General features: G+C 43.1%; 1 protein-coding gene and 1 non-coding gene across 2 annotated transcripts in view; both read left to right on the top strand.

Annotated features, from left to right (window-relative positions):
* Positions 1–25,446, top strand: part of SH3RF3 (SH3 domain containing ring finger 3) — a 231,622-nt gene that overhangs the window by 136,190 nt on the left and 69,986 nt on the right. The window contains exons 2-3 of the mRNA XM_015277864.3: positions 8,760–9,035; positions 15,346–15,441. Coding sequence (XP_015133350.1) covers positions 8,760–9,035; positions 15,346–15,441 — 372 coding nt within the window. The remainder of the gene's footprint in view (positions 1–8,759; positions 9,036–15,345; positions 15,442–25,446) is intronic.
* On the top strand, positions 24,651–24,750 carry MIR1700 (microRNA 1700). Its single transcript, NR_035194.1, has one exon. It is a non-coding gene; the product is annotated as a microRNA 1700 (primary transcript).

Consider the following 25,446-nt stretch of genomic DNA (forward strand, 5'->3'; position numbering starts at 1 on the left):
CCTGCATTAGAAATAGTATGGCCAGCAGGAGCAGGGAGGTGGTCATCCCCTTGTACTCAGCACTAGTGAGGCCATATCTCAAGTACTTTGTTCAGTTTTGTGCCCCTCACTACAAGAAAGACATTGAGGCCCTGGAACGTGTCCAGAGAAGGGCAACGAAACTGGTGAGGGGTCTGGAGCACAGGCCTTATGAGGAGCGGCTGAAGGAGCTGGGATTGTTCAGTCTGGAGAAGAGGAGGCTCAGGGGAGACCTCATTATGCTCTACAACTTCCTGAAGGGAGGTTGTGATGAGGAGGGCTTTGGCCTCTTCTCCCAGGCAACAAACAGAACCCGAGGAAATGGCCACAAGTTGTGCCAGAGGAGGTTTAGATTAGACATAAGGAAAAACTTTCTCTCTCAGAGAGTGGTCAGGCGCTGGAATGGCCTACGCAGGGTGGTGGAGTCGCCGTCCCTGGCAGTGTTCGAGAGGTGTCTGGATGAGGAGCTATGAGATATGTTTTAGTTTCTTGTGGTAGCTGTGGTAATGGGAGGAGGGTTGGACTACATGATCTTGTAAGTCCTTTCCAACTTTGTGATTCGGTGATTCTATGATTCTAAATATTGATAGGTACTAAATGATTGGCTGAAACAGCATGAGATGTGCAGGATGTGTGAAGCTATTTTAGTCATGATTATGAAATCAAATGAGCTCAGCATGGGACACTCTCACAGGCAAGTTTTTAAATGTCCTACGAGAGATGGTGTTGCATCATAAAACTGAACTCCTATTTTGATAATGCAGAAGATCCTAAAGATATCTATTTGACAAGCTGTGCAGCGGAAAGCCTGCTGTTTCTTTCTCACTTGTGCTACAGGCATCGATTGCAGTCTGAAAGTCTGAAAGATTTTTTTAATCTTGGTGTGTCCCAAGGTGGACCTTTCAAGGTAAAATGTGAGTTAGGGCTGTCTTCTGTCTAAATTACAAAATAACCTTGAAGATGCTGTTTTCTTTAAAGAGCAGTTTGTGTTCTGTTAACCCACTGCTGAAAAAGACTAAAGGTGTCCTTTGCTTTTTAGTGATGAATGTTGCTCTTTCCCTTTCTTTGGGTTAGTCGATGGGCTGGAGTTTGTTTAGTCTCAATTTGCTGAGCATTTAGCATGGTATCTTCTTGCTAACTGCAGAAAACATTCCTGGAAATGGGGGATAGGTTCCTAAGCTGTTTGGGCACTTCTCTAAAGAACATCCCTAAAGTGTTCCCTAGATCTCACAGCACCTCAGAACAGTTTCAGAGAAGCATTTTGCCTCCTGCTCCAGGTAGGAGCTGGGAATAGTGCCAGTGCATATTGTGTCAATGGGACTGCAGTGCTCTGCAGCAGTAGCAGCCAGGATCGGGACCTGGTGGTTATGTCTAAGTCCTTGGTTAAAGGAAACAGTAGAGCTTTCATTTCAATTTTATTCGTATAGGGATTTATTACTTCTTAATAAGCATGACAACTGTACAGAGTATATGAAGCATTAGGCTCAATTTTTGTTCTATGAAGAACTCCTTTTTATGAAGTGCTGCTTTTATTGTCACTTAACTACTTTTTTACTCAAAGATTATTTTGAAGAGATTGCATCTTCAAACTGTGATGTTTTAGGCTCTTAGTAACGGTTCCCACCGAGCAGACTAATAGTGCATTGCTGGTTTTCCTCATTGCTACTTTGTATCAAATTAGATTATCTTTGATTAATTTTCCTATCACTAACTTCGTGTGAAGGAGTGTGTCAGTGTCACAGATGTGATCTGTCATGTCATGTGACCCACGGGCGATCGCTCTTCTCAGCAGTTATACATAAGACAAACCATTTGCATACAGAGGACAAGACATTCTCAGATTCTTTGCTGTGGGACGTAATGATTTGTGATACGTCATCCTCAAAGTTACTCTTCAAGAAAGAAGCCACTTAAAACTTTGTAGGTCACAGGTTTTACAGTGGTATACCTTTGTTACACCTGCATTGGCTAAAGTCTGTCCTAGCCTACTTGTTTCCTTCAGTACACTGCATTCTCGATGCTTTCTACCCTGTTCACAGTGTCACAGACTGGCTGTAATGCTGGCAGGGCCTTCTGGGTCCCTCAGGCCCACCCCCTCTCCAGCAGGGCCACCCAGAGCAAGGTGCACAGGGCCATGGCCAGGCAGCTGCTGGAGATCCCCAAGGAGGAGACCCCACAGCCTCTGTGTAGCCTGTGCAGTGCTGTCACCTGCACAGTGCAGAAGTGCTCCTGGTGTTCTGTGGGAGCCTTTTGTGTACCAGTTTGTGTCCACGGCCTCTTGTTCTGGCACAGGGAACCATTGAAAAGAGTCTGGCTTTGTACTCTGTGCACCCTTCCCGCAGGTATTTATAGACACTGATACCTAAAATCTGTACAGATAAGGCAAAGGCACACGAGCTCTGATCTGTCATTTTTTCCAGGGAACACCTGCAGAGTTTGTATGTGAGCTTGTGCAAGTCCTTTAATGCTTCTTTTGCCTCTTCCTTCTCCTCCCCATGCCTTCCCTGCCTCAGTTTCTGTATCCATAAAATGAGGGTAGAAGTTCTTGTCATGTTCTGGTGCTCCCCATTTTCAGAAGCCACAGAAGGGATAAATGCCTTGTCCAGTCTGCCAGAGACACCTGTGCCCAAATGACACACAGTTTCTGTGGTTAAAGGCAGTGGTCTGGGATTTAGGAGATTCAGTTCAATTGTTGACTCAGCTAGAAAGTCCCTGTGTGTCTATAGGTTAAGTGAGACGTTCTAGAAAGATGTTAAACTGAAGACATCTGCAGCTGTTGTGGGTTCATACCCAGGAACCCACGGGCAGGATAGCATGGGCAGGATGGATGTGTGGGGTGAAAAGCAAGGAGCAGTGGGGCAGTGAACAGTCCCTACTGCCCCCTGCTTTGTCCTTTGCCCTGCTTGGCAGGCAGAGCTGCCACCACCACTGTGACGGAGCTGCTGGTTGTGTTTGCTGCTGGCTGCTCCAATCTGGGTGTAGGCCACCAGCAGTTTGTTTGGGAGATTGCTCCCTGCTTCCCTATCCCTGAGGGAGCCGAATGGATGTTTCTCCCTCATGATTTAAGTCACTTGAGTGGGTGCTTGCAAAGTAGTAAGGGTAAGCACCCAGCCAGTCTCCTGCTTGGAGATCTTGTTGGTCTGTTCGCCACACAGTCCATGTCCTCTCCACTGCAGCTGATGTGATTTGTGAGAAGCTGCTGTGTGTGGCAGGTGACCATCTGCTGCAGGGTCGCCCAGCTTGCCCAAAGGCAGCTTCCTGCAGGTGGGAAAGCAGAAGCACAAACCCATGGATCGCCACCGGATCTCTGTGTAGACTGAGATTTGTGTGATGCTTCAGAGTAAATGAGGCAAAAAATTAACACAATGTGTTTTAATTATTATTTATGCCTTGTGCTAGTGGTTTGTGTTTAATTACAGTTTAGTTACAAATGTGCATACTTTTCATGACTTTTTCCTTACTGTGTCTTTTCTTCTCTGTATTTTGCTCAAGTGACTTAAGTACAGCCTAAAACAATTTATCTGTCCTTAGTAGTGGCATTCCCTGGCTGCTACAGCAGCATGTTATGGATCTGTTTGGTTTCATTCCTGCTTTAGCAGAGCTTTGGCTGTGAGCAGAGCCACAGAGCAGAGGGAAGAGGCACTTGAGCACTGTCAGAAAACCTTTCGTGCATGCATGGTTCTTTTATCCCCTTGAAACAGGGCTCAGGATGAAGCTGCAACGCAGTGTGCTGGCAGCATCACGCCTGCCTCTGGTGGGCACCCTTGCAGCAGAGGGGCTGGGATTTTCCTCCTTGCACTGCTCAAGCCACACAAGGGTGGATGAGGAAAGCTGCCCCTCAGCATCAGCATGGGTTTCACGCAACTGATAAAACAGTCTGTCTGCTGCTCTGCTGCTGAAGAGAGGAGCCATGGCTGCAGCCTCAAGTGGTTTCTTGGGTTTGGGGAATGTGGATGCATACTTGATCTGCGTGGAGGTTGAGAGAGAGTGACCATGTTGGGCCGTAGCATTTCTGTCTGGGTTTGGTAGCTGAAGGCCTTTCCCTTTTGTATTTTACATTTGAATTCCTTCATAATGCAATGTACTGGTACCAAAAGTTAGTCCTGGACTTTCCTCTTGTGTGTCTGTGAGCTGGTGAATCTCGTCAGCCTCTCTGGCGATTCTGCATGTGGAATCTTGACACTTTCTTCAGTGTCCACCTTCCCTAATTGTGCGTAGACGCAGAAACTTTGTGCATACTCACCTCAGACATCCAGACTCTGTTTGCCATCTCAAGAAAAACTGGTTGCATACAGTGAAGCTTTTATTTTCACTTCCCAAAGGATGTGAAATAGGAAAAGCCCAAGAAGAGCAAAAGTACCTACAAAACATGCAAGTGTCACTTTTCCTAGAGTGGCCACCTTTATCAGCTGCAGAAGCTGGTGGGCTTGAAGCTCACATTGCTTTTGAGCCTATTGAGAAAACCTCTTTTCCATGACTTTTGGAAACTCAACACCTGCTCTACCTGTGCAGCTCACGCTCTTACGAAGCTTTCTACTGGAAGAATTCATTGGAAATAAGCATGTTCGTGGATTTTCTTCCCCCTCCTTTTGTTCTTCAGGATATGTAATGAAAAATTCTCCAGCGTTGCCACTTAATTGCTTCATGGCTGTTGTTTGTCAGTTTGCCAGCAGGTTTCTGCTTAACTGCTGCCATTTGACGTTGCTGAAACACAAATGCAGAATGATTGAGTTGCCAACATATCATTAAGTCTTCTGCAAGGGGCTTTTCAGCATATTAACGCTTCAGGCTTTTACGTCACTATTGATTGCTGCGAGTGAAAAGAAACCTTTGGCAGCATTCAGCACTGTGCCAACCAGCATTTTCTGGCAGGAAAGCAGAAACTGGCCGTTGCCATTGATGTGACTTCATTCTTTACTTCCTTCCTTCCTTCCTTTCTTTCTTGCATTCTTCATTTCTGTACACGCCCACATGAAGTATTGAAATGTAATACACATTCTAGCTGAATTCCAGTTAGCCTAACAATAAATCAAGGGGTAAATTGGTTTCTTAATGCGTAGCCAGAGACAGAGGCTGTTTCATTTGGAAGCTGCCAGAGTAATGCCTGACTAAGTCCCATGGTGGCTGGGGATGGGGTGGTGGGGCAAGAGAGCAGGACAGGAAGAGGCCTTGGGCTGGTCTCTGGGTAGGGGACACCACAGGGCTGCTGTGTGAGGGGAGAAGGGCTGGCACAATGGACCTTTTGGGCATGCTGATGATGACAGTGTCAGACCAAAATGCTGCTACACGGAGTCAAGAGGAAACAGGAAAATGGTGCAAGGCTGAGGTTTTGAAGAGAAAATGGGGAGTACTGACTCCTCAGTAGGGCTTGGGGATTTGCCCACGAGTCCTGGTCAGTGCCCTCACCTCTGGATTAAAGGTGTCCAGTGAATGAGAGCAGAGCGGTTAGGCCAGAAGTACCTTGCACAGAGATTTGGCAAAGTTTGATCCCATAAAGATTTCCAGGAATGACCTGAGTGTTGATGGGGAGTGATGTTACAGCTACTGAAGAGCAGCAGCCATCATTTTAGTTCTGTTTTTGAAATATTCTTAATGTTCACTTCTCATAGATGAAGGGGAGCTTTCTGAATCCAGTCTTCTAGGCACGTACAGATTAACCAAAAGTAGAAACAATAATAAACTACCCCAAGATTGCTCCTTACAGACCTAAATTCATTACATTATTTAACTGACTTAAAGTCTACTGAAAGCTGGGCCTTTTGGCCAGAAGAATGTCTGAATGAAGAAGTTTCAAGGGTTCATGCTGTGATTTCCTTATTTTTTTTTTCTGTAATTGTGATCTTGAGTTTCTCTCCTAGGTTGACTGGCAGAGGCGCTTAGAGCTTCAGAATGGAAAAGCAGCATTATTGGAAAATTTTTAGAGGAGTCATTCTTTTATTTTATTTCTCACCTCTGCCTGGGCAGCAGTGAACACAAGCTTTATCTGGGTTGTTTTAATCAAAATGGCCTTAGAGAAAGGCTGGGAAATGTCTGTATTGCAGCTGTTTTTCAGTGGCAGGGTACCTTTTTGGCTAAACAATAAGGGGGAAGGGAAGGGCTGGGTTTTTTGTTGTTGTTTCTTTTTTGATTGAAAAGCCGTGGCTCAGAATGAGAAATGCTGTTAGGAATGGAAACATTTCATTTTGGAAGCACCTTGCCACTGGTAATTGCAGTTACAGTACTGCTGTGCAGGCGTTCTGTGAGCAGGACAGTCCCCAGCCAGATGATGTGGTCCGTAACAAGGCCCACAAAAGAGAACAGGAGCATGAAGCACCTGAACTGCAAATTCCCTAGGAGTGCCCCATTGGTATTTCCAGATAAAACAACGCCAGATTTCGGATCCAAGCTGTTGTGTTACAATTTGCTTGCTTTGCTTAAAAGCCTGTATTTGCATCAGATTAAAGAATAAAGAAGCACCTGAATCATTTTCTAGCCAGCTCAATTAATTAACAGGAGAAGCCCAGCACATACTGTGTAAGAAATGAGCTGATGACTGGTGAGACCACATCAAACCCAATTTCTTTTTGTGTGGTTCTGGGTACTGTTCATTTTTAACAAGGCAAAAATGAGGCTTGGGAGCAAAAAGGTTAAAAAGTAAAGAAAGCGAGCTGACCTTGATTCACTACAAAGATGTCAGGAATAGGATGGCCCCATCTTGGGCAGGTGATCCAGAGCACGTTTGCCAGGCTTGTGCCTGGATCAGCAATGGTTCGGCACCCACCTGGCAGAAGTCTTGCTCCACACTTGATTAATAGCCTTCTCCCAGCGTGAGTTAAGGTAATAAATCTTTCATTTCTAGATTTCCTCCAAGCCGCAGAGTCTTTCTTTCAGCTTAATAATTTTTTAAGATAGGTGACGCAATCTGTGCTTTGCCTAACGTGGTACCGTGTGCTTAAACTTCAGAATGCCGGGAAGAGAAACAAAGCTTTGGTGTCAGGGGTGTCACTTTGGTGTCACTGTCATGGCTCTGGAAAAAAGTGTACCAATGGGATGCTGCCATTTGTTTGGCAGAGACTGTTTTATATATGCTTTGTTAGCTAGCTGTTGCTTTTCTGTGTTGTTACGCTTTTTGTTATGTTTGAAAGTGCTTCCAGTATATTGGCTTTCAAGTGGGTACCTTCACTCATACACAGCAAAACCAAGAGGAATATGGAGGGAAAAAAAGAGAAACAGTGATCTGGTAATGAGACAACTCATCCAAAAGAGATCAAATCCCTGCGCAGGGAGCACAGGGTTAGGGTTATACAGCTAATGCCTGCTTTGCTGACTCCCTTGCTGTGTCATGCAAGGAGTTTTTACATTCACACACTTACCAAGACCTGTACAGCTATTCGGTCCTGTCCTAGCAAGAAGAGCAGGTTAATGCACATGTATGAAGATAGCCAGCAGTGTGTCCTCGCAGTCCAGAAAGCCAACCGTATCCTGGGCTGCATCAAAAGCAGTGTGATCAGCAGGTGGATGGAGGTGACCCTGCCCCTCTGCTCAGCGCTGGTGAGACCTCACCCAGAGTACTGCATCCAGATGGGGAGTCCTCACTACAGGAGAGACTTGGATTTGTTCACACGCCCCCTTTTACGTTCCCTGCAGTACATGCTGCTACACATTTCTGCTGAGTCTTGCAAACTGGCTTTTGGATCAAGCTAAATAAAATGAGAAATGGCACCAGGTAACACAGTGATGCACCTTTCCCCCACTATGGGTCACTCTGACTATCACAGAGCTGCCTGTCCCCACAGCTGCTCCCTGCACCGTGCCATGAAGGGAAAGGGCAAGGCACAGTGTCACAGCCAGAGTGAGGAAGTTTTGCACCAGGCCAAATCTACCCCTGGGGTGAATTCTTCACAATCAAGGAATTTCCACCGGAATAGGTTTTTGTTTTCTATCACACTGATTTATTCACATTTTAGGGTTTTTTTTTTGCTCTTGCGCTGTGATTTTTTTTTAAGTCTCTTTCTTTCTTTCTTTTAATGAGAGCAAAAGCCTCACAGCTCTTTTTAGTTCTAAAAGAAAGATTTGACGCATTCTGTCTATTCCACTTTTCCCCAGGGGCATTAATTCATAAGCAACAAAGAATATTATAACTGTTTACAGTAGCCCTCAGTGAACAGCATGAGACTTGGGGATTTGAAAGAAGGAAGGGTATTTGGCTCCAGAATCAAAAGCTAAACTAAAAGCTTCAAACTCAAAAAATGTTTGGAGTTCCTCAAACAAACACCACAAAAAAATAATAATAATAATTTGCCAACTTTCTAAAATCATGTGAATCTCCAAGCTGGTTTTGTTTCATTTATCTTGCTGTACCACAGAAACCAAAGCGGTCCCAAGGGTCAAAATGTCTGATGCTTTACCTTCAGCTGTGCCACGCTCTACTCGTTTCATCACAGATTCCTGCTGTTAGAGCAGCCTGTGCCAGCGGACAGAAGGTGCTGTGGGTTTCAGTTGGACCCCAAGAGCACTGCGGAGCCTCTCTGCTGCCACGCTGCTGACTCCGGTGTTGCACACTTACCTCCTCCATCCCACTACCACTCACATCCTCATTTTCGTGTGTGATTCAGGGTCCTGTGCCACGTAGCAGGTCGCTGTAGCTATTGGGGTCATGTGGTCATGGACGATTACTTTGCATCTAGCTCCAGGTGACTTTAAAAAGGAAATTGGCTCTGGCTGGAGTTTTCCTAATGCTGTTGTGTATTTTGTTTTCCCAGAGTGCTTCTCAGCTTCCCTACGGCAAAGCTCTCTACACATACGAGGGAAAAGAGCCTGGAGACCTCAAGTTTAACAAAGGGGACATCATTATACTGCGGCGGAAGGTAGATGAGAACTGGTATCACGGGGAGCTCAATGGCAACCATGGCTTCTTCCCCGCCAGCTACATCCAGTGCATCAAGCCGCTCCCTCAAGCTCCACCTCAGGGCAAAGCACTTTACGACTTTGAAATAAAGGATAAAGATCAAGACAAAGATTGCCTGACCTTCACCAAGGTAGGGGAATAGTGTTTTTTCCTAAAAACAAACAAACACACACAAAAACACCTGCTTGGAAAGTGGCTCTTGCAACTGTGCCTGGATTTGTTTCTCTAAGTGGGGTACCCCCTCATGCTCTGTGCTGAAGGACACTGATGTCTCCTGACATCTTCTCCTCTCCATTGGGCAGAGCCCAATCACTGCCCCTGCAGTGTGCCAGCCAAGCCCAAGGGTAGCATCCTTGGAAAGCTGCTCTCTAAAGGATAGCCACTGGCATAACTCATGGCATGCACTGTGCAGTTAACATAAAGCCAATGCAACTCAACGAGTAGAAGAGGATAGGCACTTCATGGCAATGCTTTTCTTTCTAAAAAGCATATATTTCATCTGCATCAAAATGTTATGCAAGAACTTCCAAATCTTGGGAAAAAAGGAGATGGGAACGTGTCCATTACTGTTCTTTATTGAATCAGATGTTTCAGTGTTTTTTTGTTGTTGTTGTTTAAAAATGCCGTGGAGCTTCAAAACGTTTGTTTCATTGCACTGTATCCCAGTTAGCAACCAAAACACGCTACCATCATGTATCACAGCGTTTCCTATTTGAATCACAAAAGCACATTAAAAGCAGGCATTTAAAACAAAGCCTTTGTTTTTTTTAAAAAAAACTGAACAGTTTAATAAATTCCATTTAAAATTAGGGAAAACTGAGATATTGTCGTTTCCTTTGGGTTTAAAATGCCACTTTTCCCCATTCTCCCCCACCTGCCCTCCTGCTTTCTGCTTCACTCACCCCTTCTTTGCAATTTGAGTTGACCTTAGATGGGATTCGTGGATATCAAGAAACCCATAGTAAAATAAAGCATATCTCGTAAGGTTAATTTATGGCACTGAAAGCCACAGAGAACCTGCTCATTGTCATTTTCTATTTTATTTTAGCTGTCTGTGGTTGTTACAGTATCACATAAAGTAATAACAGTTACGCTGGAAATGAATATGAAATAGATGATAAAAATATCCTTCACCAGGATTTTACTGACCTCCTCTTTGGAGGCTACTTATTATAGCCCAATGAATTATTTGCAGCATATAATTTTCTCACCAAATGTAACATCTTTTTCAATTGTGCCACATTTCTCAGCAGAATGCAATTTCCTAGAACGTATACTTTCTCATACTTATTTAACAAAAGATTTGTAAGCATTTTTGCTCTGCAGCAAGCAAAGTGTTTGATTGCAAACACTGCAGACCCTGTGACTGCACAGCCTCGCTGGAGCTGTGAAACTCATGAGTGAACACACTGCTTGGTGGGAGCTGTGCACTAACAAAGCCAGGAGTTACCTCTGAGACGCTATATATATTGATACTGTATATGTAGAAATATGCTGAGACAGATTTGTTGGCACTCTGCCCAGGTAGAGGTACCATAGTGGCTTATTTTCCTCATCTGTCTAAGGTATTCATCACATGCTTGATAGAAGCAACGCATTTGGTATGGCAGGCAGTGGTGGTCTCTTTTGTTCCGGCGGGTGCTGTCTTGGGTACTTTTGTGTTTGGTATATGCGGTGTCATTTATTAGTATTCTCCCTTTACAGTAACTGCCTTTGTATACTGATAGTTCTCATTTTCTTGGCTGTCCATTCCCATAGGCATTTCTCGCTGCTGTGTAGCTCTAGTCTCAATCTCTCAGTTTTCCTTTTCTCACCCCTCTTGTTACTCTCTGCATCCTTTTATCCCTGGTGTCTGTGCTTTCCCCAGAGAGGGTTTGGTTTCACTTCTGCTGCTGTTTTCTTCTTTAGTTCCTTCCACTGTGCTCACTGTCACCTTGTAACTGTTTTTATGTCTTGCCTATTGTTCTCTCTGACAGCAAATAATCTATTTTTCATCTTGGGACTTTACCATCATGTTTTCATCGCATTTCCCAGTGCTAATTTTAGCTGTCACCTGCACTGATGAAGGTTCCTGTTTAGCTTAGATTTTAGATCATCTGCTGATGCAGCCAGTTCCTCCGCACAGTCACGGGCACTGCGTTGCTGCAGATGTGATTTGGCACTCACTCTGAGTAGCAGTCATCATTTGAATGTCCCAGTTTGGGTGTGAAGGTGCTGGATCTCAATTTCATTCACGCTATCTTCTCTTTTCTCAGGTAGAACAGTTGCATCAACACACTATTCATACAAATTAGCACAACCTATTTGTGTCCCAAATATCATTTAATGCTACCAGACTTTTGTAATTGGATTTTATTTATACACATATAATAAAGGAGAAATTTCTTCTTAACAGAAACTACCGGAAGACAAAACAAACACAGAGATCATCTGTGTCATTATGTTCTGTTACTTGTTTGCTGGACTTTGCTTTTCCCCATCCTCTTTGTTACCATGCAGTTGGGATATTTGTTGGTTGCAATAAAAGAAAACAAAGGAAAGATACTTGGGCTTTCCTCTTAGTAGGTTTTTTTTTCAACATTAAGATGTTCTGTTGTTCCAGAGGTGGAGTGCAAGGAAGTGAAGTATGCTGTACACTGATCCTCCGAGGGCTTCTGCCATTTACCTGTTTCCATCTTTTATCTGCAGAACACTCTACAGAGAAAAGGCCAAAGATAAATCAGTGATAATAGATCTGTATGTGTGGTTGTAGGTGCAACACTGGGAGGGACAGACCAACCTGCCTCCTGAGCATCCAGGGCAACGAACAAACCTGCCATGCTTTTGTGCTGTGTGCACTGCTTCCCTAACTCCTCCTCCCTAATTAGCCCTGGGTAAAGGCAGAAGGCCCTGCCTTTGCAGGGACCGCAAGAAAATAAATCATCCTGGGTACCCAACTTCAGATACATTTTCCTCAACGATTAGCAGGGATCAGCCAAACCAAGCACTGAGCAGTTACATTGCTCTCTGTAATGACTGGCTGCATCCCTCAGTCAGTTTAAGTCCAGTAGATCCTGATTCTCTCTAACGCAGTTGCTATCAGCACGGAGCATCTCGCTACACAACTTTGAGATATGCTTACTGAACACAGCTTGCTAATGTCTCCTTAGGTGATACCGCTGTATGAGCCTGTGCTCCTGCTATGTCTTCCAAAAAAATGACCCATCCTTCCTTGGGCTGGGATTTCTGATACAAGAGGGCTCTGTTTTCAGCTATAGCAATGCACATCTGGAGTAATCACGTGGCTGACTGGCTGGCTGTGTAGTTACTCCAGCCTTAGATGGAGTCCACATTCAGCCCAGTTCTATTCTGGTGTTTGACCACATTTGCATGAGTCCAGGTGGCCCTTTGGAGGCTGAGTCCCAGTGGCAGATGAGTTTCAAACCTCCCAAGGCATCAACTGTTTCCCATATTTTGTTGCTCATGATATTTCCAATCCCATCATCCATTTCCTTTATTCCCTTTCCCATCATTTTCTCTCCCAGCCCACACTGATGTTTAACAAGTCTTGTGCCATTCCTGCAGCCATAACATCCTATACTGGTGCCTGTCTGCATCCCAGGCCCTTAGGACTTAGCACTGGCAGTCTTTGCTTTTGAGAGAGATTGCCACGCTTTAGCTGTCAGCAGACATGCTCACTGCCATCCTGCCCGTGCCAGGATCTCCCTGCAGCTGGAGATGGAGCTGTCATTTTGCAGAATAGCAGGCACATCTGCTTGATGTTGCTTTGTTAGTGGCCATTAATGAGTAAAAATCAGGCTGTGAGTCATGACTATTATTGAACACAATTTTGTGCTGTTTTCTCAGCAAAAGGGTTCATTTTGCCGTCAATCAGATTGTTTTTTTGCATGATTTATCTTTTACTTATTTTCTGATAATGGTTATAAACTGGCAGCGTAGGTCCTACACACCTGGCTGGAACAAGGCTGCCCCCATGCTGGTGAATAAGGAGAGACTTCAGTAGGTAGTAGGGGAGCAAATAATTAGAGACTTTAGCAGCAGGCATAGAAAGAGCACAAAGTGTCTTTTTCAACCTACAATGGATACCATTGGCTTTTGAAACGAGACTTCAAGCTTGAATTCACTTAATGCTGCCTGGAAATCAATTTAGTGTATATGAAATCGCGAGGTTCAGAAAGTTTAAGTGATACGCCAAGAGATCTGTGGCTCTCTACTATTCACGATACTTTTGGGAACCTTTCGAAGAATTTATAGGTATCACAGCTATCCAACTAATTTAAGACATGAACTATTTTAATGTCGAAGCTTTTGCCAGCCCAGTGTGTAGAATGATGTTGTGGGCTGTGAATTCAAAGAAGCTTTCTATTAACAAAGAATGTCAAGAGATGTTTCAGGCTTTGCTGTAATTCCTGGAGATTTTCAGCACCCTTCTGAAAATGAATTCTGTAATGGAAAGCATTCTCGAGGATTTGCACTTTGCTCTCCCGCAAAGATGCACATTTTGAAAGTCAGCATATCTCATTATGTGAAACGATCTGATTTTCTCATATGTGGCCACATTCGACAGTCAAACTTGGCAGAGCTGAACTAAAATCAGTGAATAGAAATGCTTCCAGATTTCGTAAGTCTATAGAAAGCAAAGCTGGAAGAGATCTTCAAGGCTCACCTGTTCCCTGCCCCATCCTTGAGCAGGACCAGCACAGGATCCACCTCTCCTGCCATGTGCCTGTCCAGCCTGCCCCTGGGATGGAGACCGCACAGCTCCTCCAGCATGAGGTCTAGTCAAGGGTTTATGGGGTTTTATAGTTCAAAAGTTTTTTTCTCAATTTCTTATGCATGCATGTGCATATATGTAGCATAGAAGATAGATGAATGTATACGTAGACATATAACAAAAATGTAGGTTCATCACACACTGTGTTTTGTAAAAAGTCTTTTGAGAAAATAGGTAAAAAAAAATGTAGGAAGTAGGAACACATATAGCAGCTTCTTGAAGCAGTGAAGTCTTCTATTTTCCCCATTTACCCTCTTTACCTAGATTCTAAATTTATGGTAATCGGTCTTTTGTAAGAGCATGTGGAAACTTTGCAGAGACACATAGTCGTCAGTTCTTTACACGGATCAAAAATGGTCTGTGCAGACACAGCCTTGGAAGGGAATGCTATCCTTTTCTTCAGGAAATTAAATGCACAAATTCTTTTTGCATCCTTCCAGCTGTAATAAATAGCTGAAAGATTCAGTGTGTGGCTGTTTCTCTTAGCTTTCCCCTAATGGATTGTTCAGATGAATAATTCAAAGGAAACATTTAAACTATTTGGAAATGCACATGTTCACGATGCACACGTTCAAAACAGCACAATATGCCCATCACTGTTCTGGTCATTTTCTGTCAATTTAAATCTGTGGTCTGAACAGCCTGGGTTAGGAATTAGCTTTTCCTATCTGAGATCTAACTGCAAAAAAATATATCTCCTCTCACCTGGGCAGTTAACATAGATAGCTTGTTACATGGAGAGTTGTATACCATATGCATATATATGCTTCTGTTTTCCCAAGGTGTTGAAAGTGAGGAAAATAAAGTGAGAAAAACAAGGAACTCTACCTCAGCTTTCTGGAGGAAGACGTTATCTTCTTTCTTACAGATTTCTGTATGGGAACAGAGGAAGCTTGGATGCCATGAGAGGACTGACATATTGGCAAACTTGGCTTCACAGATTCTCTCAGCCCACTTCTTTCCTGCGGTTGCAGGAAAGCCTCAGTGGGATGTGGGCATGCAGGGCTGCTTTCAGCAGCAGCTGCTGCAAGAGGTGCTGGGGCAGAGCCTGGCTAGGGTTTGCAAACCCAGCACACAGCTGTGATACCACAGACCTAACAATGAGCTAAACTGCTCTAACAGAAACACTCAGAGTTTCTAGTCGTGTGAGCTTTTGTTAATGACTAGTGTGCTTTAGGTTTTAATCTGTCAGAAAAAGCTTGGAACAGTTTAAATCTTACCTACCTACACTTTTCTTAATCTCCTGCTTTATAATCACAAAAGAAGGTCATCTTTAGTTGGGAGTTTTTGCAAGATGGCTTAGATTAACTGTGGTTTTACAGTGTCATTCGTTTTACAAAACTAACTTGTATCTAAACTGAAGCTGATCCAACAGTTGAATGCAACTTGTTTTTTGTCATTATCTTTTCTGTTTTACCTGCTTTGCACTTTCATCTCCTGTTTTGTTGGTGTTTTTTTTTAAAAAAAGGAAAGCTTACATTCAGTGCATTGGCAGTGTAGTCTGGTTGCCATTGGATGCTGGGCCCAAGACTGAGGGAACATTTCTACATGGCTTATGGCCTTCTTCAAATGCTCTCTCCCCAAGCTGGCATGTGGGTAACTCTATAAACTGGCATCTTTCTAGTGGAAAAATCTGATGACATATTCTGTGTCTCTCTGGTTTTAGGATGAAATCTTGACAGTCATCAGGAGGGTAGATGACAACTGGGCAGAAGGAATGCTGGGCGACAAGATTGGTATTTTCCCTATCCTCTATGTTGAGGTAAGTTCATGACAGATGGAGGCGTGTGGTTCTGTGAATGTCCCACATTTATTTTTGCACCAACAAGGGCAGAGTAACCTTGGAGAATCTTGAATGAGAGGAACAAAATATACCAGAATAACTGAAAAGGGAAGTGTTGTTTTGCCCTAAGGCACTGAGCATACACTCTTACCTTGGTCAGTTCAATTTGAATCAGCCAACAAAATGCATGCCAGGAACTGCTAAAGTTTTGGCATTTCTGGTGTAATCTCTTCAATGCATATGGGTAATGTGGAAGGGACCACAGCCGGACATCTTGAACGTGCCCTAGGAGAGGCAGGGGCTGCCGGAGGCTGGGAGGTAGTTCTATGGCTCATCTGTGCCTCAGAAACAGAGCACAAGTTATTTGGTATGCACTCAGGTCCTATGTCCACATCATTTATAAAAACACTAAGAAAACTGGCCTTAAAATGGAACCCTAGGGAACCCAGCAGTGTCTGGCCATAAGCTTGTCTTCCACAGTTGTGTTTGAAGTCTCTGGGAGAGAGAATTCTTTGTCCTGAGCACTTTCCATAAGTCATTTTCACGTGAGAGTTCTTTTGGCTTAAACACTTGGACCTCATGTCCTCTGAGCAGAGCCATCCTGCCACCTCTTCCCACTACCATGTGCTCTCCTGCTTGTGCCCATCCAGCTAGTGGCTCCTCAGGGAAAAAGTTCAGGGTGCCCTTATTGTGACCCTGTTGGAGCTGCTCTGCTCTCTCCAGGCACCTCTGGGGAGCTTTCCTCCCTCAAGGATGAACCAGAGGTGCAAAGAGCTGATGGGTAGGTGCTGCCATTCCCCACTGGATGCTCGATAATCCCAAAGCCACCCAGCAGCATTGTTGTAGGCTGTTGCTTCTCTCCATGCTGAAGTATCTCATACGCAGGCACAGCAGAGCCCACCCAAGCCCTGCTGCATGCAGCTCTGATGCCTGCATCCCAAATTACTTCTCCAGATTTCTTAGTTAATGGCTTGAGACAAAACAGAGATAATTAGTGCCTGAGTACCTAATTATTAACTCCAACAATGACCAAATTGGAATAAACCATCATTAATACACATCGCATTCCCACAGTTGACAAGAACAATGATATTAAAACCAGAATGTGTAGGAGCTGTTATTGGAAAACCAGCTGCTGCCCATAAGTTAATGACTAGTTTTCTTCTATTCTGAGCATGTAAAGACCTTTTCAGTTTGTTGTGATTAAAACAGACAACTAGGATTTCTCCCAGGTTTCATCCTTTTTCCTATTGTCTTTCAAGCCCCTAAGGGTGTAATGTGACTGTCCTGAACTTTGCTATGGAAAGAGTAAATAGGGGACCTCTGCCAGCCAGCCACAGTTACTCCCTGCCACCTTTCCACATCTCTAGTCTCACCTGCAGGCTGCAAGTGCTTGCACTACCTACACACCATCCAGCATTCCTATCCCTCCCCCACCCCTAGGTATCTGTTCTCTTTAATTACTGCTCCTGTAGGATGGAGAGCTCAAAGCCTCAGCTGAGCAGCTCATTGGGAAGAAGTCCAGTGTTGTCTCACTGATGTTCACAGTGCACTGTGTGTGTCCCAGACAACCATGGGGGAATAAGAGGCATGGTTGTGTAGAGTCAGAAGATCAATATTGGAAGTTTCTAAAGAGATACCAACATCCAGGCACCCAGCACCCACAGAGAAGAACGTGCATAGGAATGTGTATGTGCGTATACAAGTGTACACACACTTGTACAACTATGTACCTTTATGTACCTGTTTATATGAATATGCACACACATAATTTATCTGCATAAATTTGAAATTAGAAGATCTGAAAGGCATTTTCAAATGAGACACTTTGATGCCATGGATGTAATACATGTGCCATGGTTTGTAAAGGCAAAGGGAAATGATCCTCTAGTCATGAACATCAGCCACTTATTTCATCCTCATCCCAGTGGATGGAGGCCTTTTTCTGAGTATGAAATGTGCTTATGCAGCTATTGGAGTTTTATAGTTATCTCACTGTTGCCAGGTTCAGAAGTTACTTTACATCAAAAATTAGGAGGAATCAGCAGGCCAAATCCCAATGAATTTTTGAAAGTCTCAGTGCCAATGTTTATAAAATAAATCCATTAAACAAGTAGTACTTCCATCTAAAAACACTCCTTGAGCCTGTCCAAGTCCATTAAGTGGTTTGCAGAATCTTGGCAAAATGTGCGGAATAAGCAAAGCTAAACTCTCACAGTAGCCTTTCACTTGTGTGAACCGATCAGCTGAAGAGTGTAGGATATTGCATGCCACCCAAAGCTGTGGATGGAGCAAATCCCAGCCCAGAGTCCATCTCTAATGTCAGGCTCTAACGTCCCCAGCTGCTCCCACGGACCAAACAAGGCTCTCACTACAGCAGCCAGAGCTGCGCTACAAAACAAACTGATGGCTCAAGGATACTGAATTTCTGTGTCTGTGAGGGCAACTTCCAGAACAAGACTGTAGTGTCACAAAGCAGTGCCACAAAATACTAGAGGGAGACACCCTGCAGTGTTCTACAAAGTCTGTTATCTCAGCATTATGTGTGATTTTCTAGATGTACAGTGTAATATGACTTTTTTTTATGCTTTATTCCTTCAGTGTCCAGCACGGGTGCTTGTATGCCTGCTGTGCCTGAGAACTCCCTGCAGAGAGGCTTTTTCCTGGCTCTGTGGTGTCATCTCTATCCCAAACCACAGAAGCTACTATAGTATGAGTTATATTTATTCACGGTTCACAATGGTGACGGTTACAGAATGAGTCACACGCAATATGTTGTCAAGGGAAGTTTACACCTTTTTTTTAATTATTTGTTGTCGTACTTCATCTCCAGTAGAAGTCTTTTGGGCTGATCATTTATGTTTTAATTTGTCAGCAGAAAAAAAAAAATCCACAACACAATCCAACATTCTCAAGGTGCCTTTTGCCTGGAAATAAACATCTTATTAATAATCTGTATGGTCTGCAGTCCTATTCTTGCTGTGAAATGTTTGGGGCCTGTAAGGAATTCAAAGCCCTAACTGGATTTCTTTTATTTTACTGTCTTTGAGCTAGCTCCTTCATTCTTAATAACTGCTATTATCTCTGCTTGGAAGTTATAAGTATAGTGCTGCTACATATAAAATTGAGAACAATGAAGATGATAGAGTGTTCTGATAGATATAGGTGTGCAGGAATTAGAGGGCAACAGTGTGTCGAGTATTGGAAGGTCCAAATCCTGTTTGGATGGCTGGAAACTACAAAAAGCAGAGCTGTTTGACCAGAAACCCAGCCTGCAGGCCCAGAGCAGAGAGGCATTCCCCATGATCAAGAAGCCTTTTGAGTCTGTGGTGGAGCAGGGCAATTACGAGGAGCGCGGCTGTGACTGTAATATCAGCACATTACAATTGATGAAGTGCCAGCCCATTGTAATAATGTTTTATGGCAGCAGGGGCACTGAAAGCTGTGATTAAGTCATATTAGGAGTTTTAAGAGTCTTTTTACAGAGCAGCGAAGCAGAGTAATGGGGATCTTCTGTTCTCAACAGTCAGAATGAAGAAAAGGTAAAAAGGAGGTCTTGAAGAAAGAAGGAGGAGGAGAACAGGCAGACCTGATGGTCTCCATGCCCTGCAGTGTGGATTTAGAAGACTCCCTCGAGACCTGGGGGGAAAAAAATCTTCTGTGTCTGTGTTTAGAAAGAGTGCAGCCAAAAGGAAAGAAAAAATAATCCAAAGCCAAATGCATTTCTTAATTAAAACAATGATTTTTCATTCCAGAATTAGCTTTGCAGTGCAGATCACCACATGTAACAGCTTTGTACTGTAGCACTGAATCTACCCAAACACCTTAGAGCAGCTTATCCCATACATGGGAACCCAAGAACATTTGCCAGAATCCCAGCCTGTGAGTATTGCATAGGGTCAGAGAGACCCATCTTTCCAGCAGAATTTGTCCTTAGCCGTATAACTGTTTGTTTTGCTGAGGGCAGCCCTTAATTAACCACCAGATGAATGCAAACGTCTAGGAGTTAGCACACCTGTGTGCGTGCGCGTTAAGTTAATGTGAAAACCACGTGTTCCAGGAAGAGATGCAGAGAGCCCGTCTGAAAACAGCAAAGCCTTTCCCACAACCCAACCTAAGCTTTGCTTCTCTTTGAGATCGTTCAGTGTTTTCCTGGTGCTGTGGCCCACAGTCTGATGTTCTGTCCAGATGGTGGATTTTGGAAAAAAAATTTTTCTATGTACAGATTCCCAGTTGAGTTCCAAATATCCAAATATCACTCTAGATACTTCTTGTCTGTGCTCTCCCTCTCCCCAACCTGTTCTGGTCCTCCTGCAGCTGCAGGACAGATGGACCCCTGTGAGACTCCCACAGTGAATTCAGCCTTGAAGCCTGACCAATCATTTAAAGATATGTTTCCTCTTTGGAGCAAATCTGTACCTTTCACAGTCCCTTTTATGACATCCTTCTAAACAAGGGAGCATTCAATAGTAAGGTTTGTTCGGGACCCTATCAGAAAAACCCTGCATGATCTGTTTTTAAGGACTGCCAAAAATGTTAGCCTTGCTGTTACCATGTAATGCTACTAACAATTGAGGCTTTTCAGAAGTGGATAAAATGAAACCGTAGATGATTTTAGAAAAGCTGACTTACTAAATCTCAGAGGAGCAAATTCATCCCAATAGTAAGTAGGTGTAACACTAATGAGTTAAGAATTATACCCATTAACATCTGAGTTGATTTCTTTTCTCTCCCTTTGTGTGCCAGCTAAAAATGGAATAAGAACCTTGTAAAGCTGGCAGTAATGTAAGCTCTAAGAGGTGTTTGGCTAATTTCTATTCAAAAGCTTTATTGATAAGCATTTTCAGATTTTGTTATTACATTGTTTTAAGACTCTCATTCCTGCGCCTTCATAGTTTCTAAAACCTTGGTGCTGCTTGATTTCTCCTTGCATAGAAGGTGGTTGAATATTGTAGGATACTTTCAAATATATCAAACGTCTACATGGATGGAGTATAAAATCTGGTTGCCGTGTTTCACGTTCTAACTTAGAAGTGCAGAAGTTGTGTTACAAGCTGCAACACAGACCTCAGTAAGAGCCTATACTCTTACTGCTACTTTCACATCACTCAGAGGATAAAACTTACTGATTTGAAGTGCTGTTACGTACATACAAAGTAACATAATGTAAATAACTTCAAATAACTATGATGCCAGTCAGCAAAGCCGAGAGTATTAGCAGTCAGAAGGGAGAAGGAGATTAAACATTCAAATGTGCTGCTGTTTCTTAAGGGAAACTTTGGGTGTCTGTTGCACATTTCTGGAATACATCCATCTTCTCAGTGAACTGTTTTCACTGCTTTTGCCACTTGCAATCTCTCTAGCGTATATAAATGTATATACCATGCACCACCCTTCCCATCTTGTTCTCTGTGTATTACCAACAGAAACTTTTGCGCTTTCCAGATGAGACTGGAAAGCCCAAAATGAAAGCTATGGCCACAGACCTGGCATTTCTCAGGTCTTAGTGCAGATAGGCACTCTAAATACATATTTACTTTATTACTAAGGACACAGGGCTTAGGACATTCTTCCTAAGCAGGCTCCGTCTATTGTGCACAACAGTAATATACAGTCCTTTTGTAAGCCAGTCAGGAATTTTCTTCACAATAGTCAGTGTATTTGCATCTTGTACTGCTACAGGACTAGGAACTTCACTAGCTGGGGAGTCATACACACATTATTTTTAATCTCTGTCTCACCTTTGCTACATAACAGCTCAAATTCTTCTTTTCCCTTTTAGTTATGTAAATAAACAACTTTTTGCTTTTTGTTTTGATATCCAATACAAAATGTATACTAACACGACTCTGGGCAATCATTTTGTTTTCCTGCTGTTTTTTTTTAATCTTTAAGTCATTTCTTTGAAGTTCTCTGTTAGTTTCTAGCATCCTTCATGAGGTGATTATTCATGCATATCCTATAAGATTTTCCTCCATCTCCAGGATACAAAATTGAGCTGGCATTGTCATCGTTGGAATTAAATGCCCAGTTCCCCCTACATCACATTAGCTGAGCTCCTCAGCTCGGTAGACCTTTTTTAATCTCTCACTCCCCTTAAGCTATTTCTGGACGAGTTGATGCAGGATTGCCTTCTGCTTTCTGCATGAGGGAACACGTTCCTCCTACGTCAAAAGTTAGTCGTGAGTGGGTGCCACAAAGAGAAAGCCTGTGTGCTGATGTGGGTGGGAGCACTGTCACCTTTGAGTCATCCTCCAACCCAGACAGTCATGAGACCTGTGGTGAGCCTTGCTGAGAGCCCGCACATAAATTTAGACACAGCCCTAGGTTATGAAAAAATGCCTGTTGGAAATTGACAGTTTTAGTTACAGGTCTTCTGTTGCTTGTCCTTCTGCCTCCTTGCACACAAATGAACTCATTATTAAGTCGTTCAGATTTATATGCTATGACCAATCTTCCTACTCATCAAAACCACATATAAAGTATTACCATCTCTTATGGTTTCAGGAGCCGTTAAACCAGAAGTTGTCACAATCAGAAACATCTTCCTCACTCACCACATTAATATTGTGAATTTCCTAGATGTTATTTTGCAAAAATAACTTTCCAGAGTTATTTATAGGCGGCTTCCAGTCCTGCCAACTTAAGCACACAGCCTTGGTAAATATGATCATTTTCTGAGTCTTTTAAAAGCATACATATCATTTTTTTATATCTGTATGGGACATTTTTGAAGTGCTGCCTACTAGGTACAGAAATTGGAAGTGTGAATTAGATACCTTGGTAGGATGGACTGATTCTCTAGCTGTGATAACAAGATCTCTGTCTCTAGCTGTAGGACTATGGACTTCCAGCATTTCCCCTGCAATGTGATGTTTACTGTCCTTCCCCAAGGTGAGAAGATTGGGAACTCACCTGCTGGGTTTTACATGTGCTTTCAGCATACAGCACTCATCAACCCTTCCCTTTACTTCCAGTTCTCCTGGACTGTGCTTGTGCTTGAATGTTTTTCGGTCCTGGGTACTGTTCAGTCATGTTGTGCTATTTCCACACAGGATTTTGTTTTCTTCCTAAAAATTGATGTTATTCTGTTATTGTGCTGATAGAGTGGCTTGTGTTACAAAACCAGCATTGGTGATGACCCCCATGTTCCCTAGGTGGAGAACAGTATGTCTACACAAAGTGTTTCCTCTTACTGATATTTTTCATCCATCTTAATGTTTCCTTTCGCTTGCAGTCCTTTCATCCTTTTTTCCTCCCTGTTTTAAGCTTCTATGTTTTCAGTTACATTGTAAGAGAAGAGTCATCTGCTGAAGCCCAGTCATGCTGGTGAGTCACACTTTACAGCAGCAGAACAGGAACAGAATGGCAGTTCTGCCTCCAGTACCACCTCTGGAATGGGAAATACTCTTGCAGATCATCTGGAATCATAGAATGGCTTGGACTAGAAGGAAACTTAAAGAAAATCTAGTCCCAGCCTCTGCTGTGGCCAGGGCTGCCGCCCACCAAATGAGGCTGCCCAGGGCTATATCTACTGGCCTTGAACACCCTCAAAGATGGAGCTCCACAGCTTCTGTGGGTGGCCTCTGCCAGTGCCTCACTACCCTCTGAGTAAAGAATTTCTACCTAACATCTAACCCAATTCCCCTCTTTTCATTTAAAGCCCTGTAGGTCTCTAAGTACAGTTCATCTGATCAATAAGTAGTCTTTTGCATCCAAGCTGATCTTCCACATTTCCCCTTACCACTGAGTGAGACAACCAAGTTCTCATAGTGAAAGAAACAAGTACTGCTGCTTAATGGAAAAATCAAAATATGCCACCTCCTTGTGGGAGAGCCTGTTCCTATTCATTGACTAGGAGGGAAAGGCAGGGGTGACAGCTCTGGCCTAAGACAACTGGAGGGTTACTCCTGGGGTCTGTCTTCTGTGGTGGCTCAGGCTGGGAATCTGTACTCTGCTTAGAATGCCAGGGAAAGGCCTGCCACGTTTACTGCACATACAACCCACCATTTCATTATCTATGTTCAGGACTGTTCTTTTGTGTTGTATACAATATTTATCAATTTCTAGAAGTACCTATCTGTCAAATAGCTATCAGTGTTTGTTCTGATATTGTTAGATAATGTTAAAGCTTCTGTATATTTCTGAAGTAACAAGATGTTCAATCACACCTCTTACAGAGCTCTTAACCATCTCTGATAACTGAATGTATAACCTTTTGACAATGATCAGACAAATGTATATTAAATTTAGGGAGAGCATAGGTGCACAATTTACTAGCCATGTTTTCTTTATTCTGCTTCTGGAACAGCTGAGGCTGCTCCATACAAAAAGTAAATGTTCCTGGGATCCTACAATGTTTCTAGTGGAAAAATACTTATAGCAAAGGATCCATACCTTTGGCTTTCTGGAAGGCCAATTAAAGAGATGGCATATAATTTAAGGATAGGTTCTGCCTGTATGCTTTATATTAACTATTTTGGACTTCCTAGCAGTGCTTATAGCGCCCAACCATTGGAGTGAAACAGTGTAAAAACAGTGCAGGTCTCCATGGGTATTTATGCTATCTCCCATGGTGCATACCCACTACCCCAGGTCCTGAGGTGGCCCGAGAGCACACTGTCAGAAACCTGCACTCTGTAGGGAAGGCACGGGAACAGGCTTTTGTCTTTTCCAGTCATTGATTGCCTCTGACAGCTTCTAAAGATCACTTCAGCAGTGCTTAATTCTTGACATCTTTTTCCTTTTGAAAATAAAATCTCCTCCAGTCTCGCTTACCTAGAGCTAATGCATGAACATATATTAAGAAGATATATGTCAACAGAGACATGATTTGTCTAGCAGTTAATGAAAAAGAAAATCCTAAAGGACTTTGTTATTTCTCACACATTCTTCACTTCATTTCCTGCTGTTGCTATTAGTGTGTATTGCACATCTTAATTAGCTTCCTTCCTGGGGAGTTTTCCTTGCGATGCAAAGCTCTGCAGCTGCAGATCAGTGATCCAAATGTAGCCACAAAGGGAGAGTGTGAGGGTTTGGAGAGAGCCCTAGCCTGGTGTCTGTCTCTTCTGCCTCTTTGCTGGCAGCAACAGCCTGTTGACCAGAGGGAATAATGTGTCCATGTGCCAGCTGTGGCAATGGTCAAAAGAAAGTGGATCCAGTGTTAAAATGTCACCCTGTGAAAGGGCTGGAAGAGCTGGAGGCACACGTTATCCTTTGCTATGCCTATGATGGGTGTGATTACCTCCATCAGAGGGATAGGATGGACAGCTGGTGTCAGTGAAACTACAAATGATTCTCTGGGAGGTTCCATCTAGGGCCACCTCTTGTCTCTGCTTTCCGAAGAGAGCATCTTGCATATTCTCCCATGCTGGCAAGCGACAATATTTGGTTAAGCTTGACCCTCTAAACTGTCAGGGAGCATTAGTTTCAATATATTAGTTTGCTAATATGATGAAGCTATGAAGTGTTTTTCCCTCTTTTCTTATTTCTTTATGTGGCAACTCCTGCAGTGCTCCAACTGTCCTCATAGTATGCATAAAGACACGGGAGTGCATGTGTGTGCTAAATGCTTGCTTCAAGCAACAAAAAGCATATGAATTTAATTTTTAGCCTGAAAAATATCATTAGCTGTGCCAAAACCAGATGTTAAGTCTCAAATCCCCTAACATTTTGTTAGGTATTAGTGCTGAATAATGAGAATACTAAGTTCACAAGACTAGAAGAGGAATATGTACGAGCAAATTAAAAACAATAATCAGAAACAGAGGGAGAGAGTTGGAATTAATTTGGGGATCTCCATCTTTTCCTAATTTTCTGCAGAATGTAGGTTTCTTGAAGGCTCATCTCTTTATATGTAGCCTATCCTTTAGAAGAAATTGAATGCAAGTCTTTGATTTTGTTTACTTCTTTCCTTTACAAAATAGATCTATCATTGCTTATTTTATGTTCTTCTGTACCATTTTTGGATGTGATTCTGTCATT

Source organism: Gallus gallus, chromosome 1, assembly GCF_016699485.2.
Source record: "Gallus gallus isolate bGalGal1 chromosome 1, bGalGal1.mat.broiler.GRCg7b, whole genome shotgun sequence".
NCBI lineage: Eukaryota > Metazoa > Chordata > Aves > Galliformes > Phasianidae > Gallus > Gallus gallus.